This window comes from Aegilops tauschii, chromosome 4 (assembly GCF_002575655.3).
Source record: "Aegilops tauschii subsp. strangulata cultivar AL8/78 chromosome 4, Aet v6.0, whole genome shotgun sequence".
NCBI classification, from domain to species: domain Eukaryota; kingdom Viridiplantae; phylum Streptophyta; class Magnoliopsida; order Poales; family Poaceae; genus Aegilops; species Aegilops tauschii.
Window position 1 is genome coordinate 519,561,155 of NC_053038.3, and position 6,000 is coordinate 519,567,154.

The 6,000-nt window shown below is 45.4% G+C and overlaps 1 protein-coding gene across 1 annotated transcript; it reads left to right on the top strand.

Moving 5' to 3' along the window:
* Positions 1 to 2,555: 2,555 nt before the first annotated feature.
* Positions 2,556 to 5,099, top strand: LOC109767971 (uncharacterized). The gene is made up of 4 exons (XM_020326709.3): positions 2,556 to 4,321; positions 4,411 to 4,486; positions 4,571 to 4,635; positions 4,703 to 5,099. Exons 1-4 carry the CDS (start codon positions 4,244 to 4,246, stop codon positions 4,799 to 4,801), a joined length of 318 nt encoding a protein of 105 aa, XP_020182298.1. The 5' UTR covers positions 2,556 to 4,243; the 3' UTR covers positions 4,802 to 5,099.
* The last annotated feature ends 901 nt before the right edge of the window (positions 5,100 to 6,000 follow it).

Below are 6,000 nucleotides of genomic sequence, written 5' to 3' on the forward strand. Positions count from 1 at the left end.
GAGCAGCTCCGCCCGCGCCGGAGAGCGACCGGGAGGGGAAGTGTAACACCCGGAGAATCATACTACAGTAAACTCCTGCTAATGATGCTATGTCATCATGCTTTCCTAAGCCAAACTGCCCCTTGTTAAAAAAACAAAGTCAATTTAAAATTCAAATAACAAGTCAAATTCTTATTCCTTCAAACCGCCAAATAAAAATGTTCGTTAGGTTGTGAATATTCATTACCTAATTTTCATGATGAAACCAACCTCATTTGGTTTCCCAAAATGCCTCTGATTTTAAAACAGTGGCCCGGGAACACTTTTCCAGTCTTTTTTAAATGTCAGCAAAATTCAAGTGGATTCCAAACTGCCTCAAACTTTTTGTACCAACTCAGTATATTGCAAAGTATTTAATGTGGCTAGTGGCACATTTTACGAAAATCATTTGGTGCACTAACTAATCCAAGTCAGCAGCTCATTTAAAAAAAAACAAGAAATGAAACAAATGGGCTGAAACTTACCTGGCCTGCGGCCCAAGACGGCCCAGCCCAGCCTTTCCTCTGTCGTGTTCTCCTCCCCTGTTCAATCGACCGAGGGCGCGCGCGCGCGTCGCCGCCGGACCAGCTCGTCGTCCCGCGCCTCGTCCGTGCAGCGAGGGGATAAGGCTGACGCCGCGGTCCCCAGATATTTTCCCCCGCCCGCTCGCTCTCTCTCTCTCGGCCATGTGCTCACGCTCTCTCCCACTCTCTCTCGATCTCGAGCTCGCCCGAAGCTCACCGCCGAGCACCGCTCGATCCCGCGGCCACCGAGCCCCTCCGGCCTCGCCGAGCTGTCCTGGAGCTCCATCGCCGTCGTCCTCTTCGTCCGGTGCCATTGGGTGAAGGCGGGGAGCAGCACAGTAGCGCCGATGACTCGATCCCCTTCTTCGGTCGCTGGACGCCACCGCCGTCGATTCGGCCTCCCTTTGCGCTCCCGTTCACTCGAGGGCCTTCGTGTGCCGCGCCGTAAGCTCCAGCTCCCCCTCTGAACCCTCGCTTAGTTCTAGGATGCACTGCGTCGCCGTTTCCTTCGTAGCAGTAGCTCGCCGCCGCCGTTCGCCTCGCCGTCGCGGCCACTGACCGCAAAGCTCGTGCCCGTGCACGCAGTCGAGCTCATGGAGCTCCAAAGCATCCAACACGCACGCCAACACCTCCCCTCTCGCCCTCTAGTCGCCGCTGCCAGTGAAGCCCGAAGCTCCCGCCGTTCCATCCGACGCTACCCTTGCTGTCATGTCCACCTGACCACATGGACGTGCTCAGGGCACTCCGGTGGTGCGGCCAGTGCCTTCCTTTCGCTCGCGTTCGAGCCGTAGATAAGTTTTCGTCGTTGGCCGAAGTCCGGCGCCACCGCGGTGGTCGCCGTCGACGTTTCCGTCCTCCTCGCTTGCTGCTGCTGTTCAAACTACTGCAGCTGCACCTGTCCGTACTTGCGATCGCCGCTCGCCTACTGTCACCATAGCCGTCTGCGTTCGCCTGAGCGCAAGCACCGCCTCTGCCCTGCCGCGTACCTCGTTGCCTTGCCGCTGCGCTGTCGCTGCAGTCGGGCCGCGCCCGCGCCACGGCTCTGCCCATCTCTCCTCTACATGTACTGCTACTAGCTACTGTACATGTTGCTAGCTTTCCTATTTTCACGATGACTAACCCCCTTAACAGCCTCTGATCAGCGGTTAAACAACTACTAACAGGCCTAAAAATAATATGAGTAGAAAGTATACATGACAAACTCCATTTTATCCCACTGAACCAAATCCTTTTGATGATTAGATTAAATCCTACAAAAATCACAAAATGACATCTTATGTTAATAACTCCTAGCCTACTAACTTGTGTGTGCTGTGTGTGTGCGTCGTGCACGTGGCCGGAGTAGGGGCCGGCCCTTGCTTAGATTAGTACTAATAGGTGTTAATTAACGGCTAGAATAGTCTATGTACAGATGACATGTGGCCCCTTTTTTAAAAGCCTAATTAATAGTTTGTGCCAATGACAAGTAGGGCCCGTGCACTGTTCATTGGTTGACTAGTAAAGGTGTTGACTGAGTCATCCCAGCTCCTTGACCCCACATGTCTTTGAGTGTGACTACCCCCTGCTGAGTTTAAAAAGGCATTTCACTGTTATAATTCAAATTAAATAAATTAAAAAATCCTTTAAATTTTAGAAATTTATAGAAAATAAACCGTAACTCGGATGAAAATGTTTTCTACATGAAAGTTGCTCAGAAAAATCCAACGAATCCGAATACGCGGTCCGTTCATCTGTCACATGCCCCTAGCATGCTGAACTTGGAACTTTCCCCTCCTTTCCTTTGTCCGGAATCCACCTAACGTCGGGAATTCATCCTCAGATGTTTATCCCCTTCGTCTGCAACATGTAGTACTATGTTAGGTCGACCCTAGTTCTGCTTATCGTCATGTCATGCTTAGCGTTGCATCTGTTTGCTTATATTTACTGTTTCTTCCCCCTATTCTCTCCGATAGACCCCGAGGCCGGTCGCCCGCGGGGGGGGGGGGGGGGGGGGGGGGGCGACGCGGTCGCGAGAGATGTTGCCACCCTTCCACAAAATAGATTTCAATAAGATTACATCTAGGGTTTGAGCAACCATAAAACTACGATTCTTTAATTCAAATACAAGCTCTTCCTCCTCTTTGAAAGTGACCTCGCGGACTCGGGAGGCTTCGGCTGCCGTGACTTTTGCAACCATGTGGTCGACGAATGTCTATGCGTCCTAGATGCGGGATACCGCCACATTTTTTAAGGCCGGCATGAGTGCGACTTCCGTTTTTTGCTCAAGATCGACATATCAACGGTTGTTATGCCGATTGACCCGATATGCGACTCTGTTAGAGTCGTTCTAGGGTCGGGGTCATCTCTAACCAAACTCCTACTCCCTCTGTCTCATAACGTAAGAGTATTTTTGACACCAGTGTAGTGTTATAAAACGTTTCATATTATGGGACGGAGGGAGTAGAATTTAACTTGAGGAGTTAAAATAACTTGAACCTAACGGAACTCCTAAACTTATAACTCTTTAAAAAAAGATTGCACACAAATTCACTTAAAAACCAAATTTAAACTACTTAAACCAAAGACGCCGTAGGATTATTATTTTGTATTGAGTTTTAAATTTACACATTTTTTAGGGGTATTTTAAATTTACACATGGAGGGAGATCAAATCATCTATTTTTTTAGACAAGGTCAAATCATCATCTTTTTTTTTGAGAAAAGGTCAAATCATCTTTTTTTTTGAGACAATGGTCAAATCATCTAAAACCGTAAGCTCCCTTGAAAAGGAGCCCTCCTCATTGATCTGGGCCCTGTGGCCTGCGTCGTCGTGGGCCCTACCTGTATGTATGTGTGGCCTGGTGGCCTCTTCGGCGGAGAGGTACCTAGCGATCTCGGGCCCTCTCCCCAACCTCAACCGCACCTCAAAAAATAAAGTAAAAAAACGTGTGTCCGCTGGCAGGTGGACCCGCCTATGGCTCGCTGGCCCGTCCTTCGTTCGGTTTCAGCCGCCCTCTGCATGCAGTAGACCAAAATTTGGTCCAATGCAAAATGTAACTCAAACAAAGGCACTGGAGTAGAAATCTTACCTACAAAACCGGGCTCTGTTTCTTGGGACATAATTTTCAGACAATCTGTCGAGGTGGGTGGCGAAGAAAAAATATGCCATAAGCTGTCAAAGGGATAATGTTCTACTAGATGTGTGATTCAGTAAGTTGAGGACAAGAGAAAAATCCTATCATTTGTAAAGCTGCCAGCCAAAGGAAGATGTTCTAGCAGGTGTCTATGTTCAGTTTCAGTTAGTGAAACGAGTCATTTTTTAACATGAAGCTCTGAACTTGTCTTAAGTATTTGCTGTAACATGATTACATGAAGTATGCAAGTGTAAGCGTTTGTTATCGTCCCCGTGTGAGTTAAGCTTTGTCAAACATTTTTCTTTGAATCATATACATATTTATCCACACTGTGGTATGATCTCCATTCTTCTCTTTGTCAAACATCCGTGTGCTCTCGAGGTCTGTCCAAAAACAGCTGAATCCTGTGCTGATGTATGTTGCTGGGTTGCCGGCTGTTGGCATAGTTGATGTATAGCGGCCTGCTCCGACCAAATACTTGTAACACCTTTCCTCTTATAAATGAAAAAGAGAAGCTGCTCTGACAGCGTTTCGTCAAAAAAAAAAAACATCCGTGTGCTATCTGTTTTGAGCCCCTCTTTTTTTTCCCATGCAGATCTATGCATGGATAGGATGCAACAGCTCGGCAAAGTTTGGCCATTTATATGCTGCTGCAGCCACTCGGCCGGTAACAAGCAATCAATCAATATAACTTTAAGAACTGGTGCATATATATTTCCATTGACACTGATCATTGCACCATCATGGCTGTTGCAGGGTAATGGAGTGAGCGTCACATCTGTGCTTGGCGGAACATCTGATAACACTGGATCAAGCATGGCACGCCGCTTAGGTACTTCAGTTTCTGCTGCAATTGACCCACCGTCATCATATATTGGTATGAAAAACACCAAGCTCACGTCACCTCATGTTTCAGTGCTGAAGACAGGTCTAAATATAATTTTAGCATGTAACATTCCGAAAGACAGCCCCATGCTTGAGGTACTAACCAGAACATCTTCGTGTTAGAATTTCCAAGTTCTGTATCTGATGGGAGCACTGTTTTCAGGCTGCTGCAGAGAGGAAACTTGTAGAGAAGCTGAGAAGTTTAGGCTATATCAGATCCATAACAGGAGAGGCTAACGCTCACGCTGATGGATACTTGTGAACTGTCAAGTCCCTCCTAGAGAAAGTCACTACCCTTATGTGTTTGAAACATTTCGAATGATTACGAAAGCTCAGCAGGGACTTACTGAGTGTAGGCATGATGATCTGAATTTTTTGTGCGCGACTAGGAACTGTCTCATGTTCACAGAATTATCAAGCATGTGGCAAATATCGCATCCGGCATGTTTTATATATCTGCATGTTCACAGAATTTATGCGTGATCGACTATTTCGGTGTCTCACCTGTGGAACCCTGCATTGAGGCATTTGTTGCTCACAGAAATGAACTTTGCTGGTCTTGTTTGAGCGCTGCCGTCTATTGAATTGGCAATGTTTCTTGCTTAATTTCTCCAGTATGTTGTGCTATTTGTCTTAACTATCTCTGTTATTTGATTTTCACTATAATTCCCGCCAACCTCGAAGGTCTCAGTTCTATTAAGGGAATCACGAGTATATTTGATGCAATATCAATATATCATTGCCTTTGAGTAGGGCATTTTGGAGACCGAGCTCCATGGAGCCCTTTATTTTGAAAAATTCAAAATTCATAAATTTCGATTTAATAAAATTCTGAAAAACATTACACATGTATGCAAGGATGTAAAGTGTATGTGTGAAAAATTTCAGGATGAAATACCTTGAATTGCGAGCTGCACAAAAAAGGAAAAATCATGGACTTTAAAGATAAACAGTACATATGCTAAAAAGCCTTAGATTTGTCTTTTTTGTGTAGCTCACATGTTATTGTATTTCGACCTAAAAATTTGCACACATGTATATTATGTATCTAGCTATATGTGTATTTCTTTTCAGAATTTTCTGAAATTGAAAAGTTTGAATTTTGAAGTTTTCAAATAAAGGCCTCCATGGAGCTCGGTCTCCGTTTGGCATTTTCGATTGCCTTTTACCTATACACATTATGCTTTAGAAGAGCTTAACATGGATATGTATGGTCATTTCTCAATAAGTTTCTCTTGGTCCGTGCATAATTAATCTTTTATTCTTTCCTGCAACTCATCACAACTTTAGTCAACACAGGAAATCTCAGTGAACTTGAACTCCTGTCAATCTTACCTTTTTAAGACGGGGGATGAGCATATATATACAGGGTAGGGCCCAAGATTTTCGAGATGTGTGTGCAAAAAATATAATGAAGCATATACAGTATTTAAATAGGAAATTAATTAAAGAGTGGGGTTT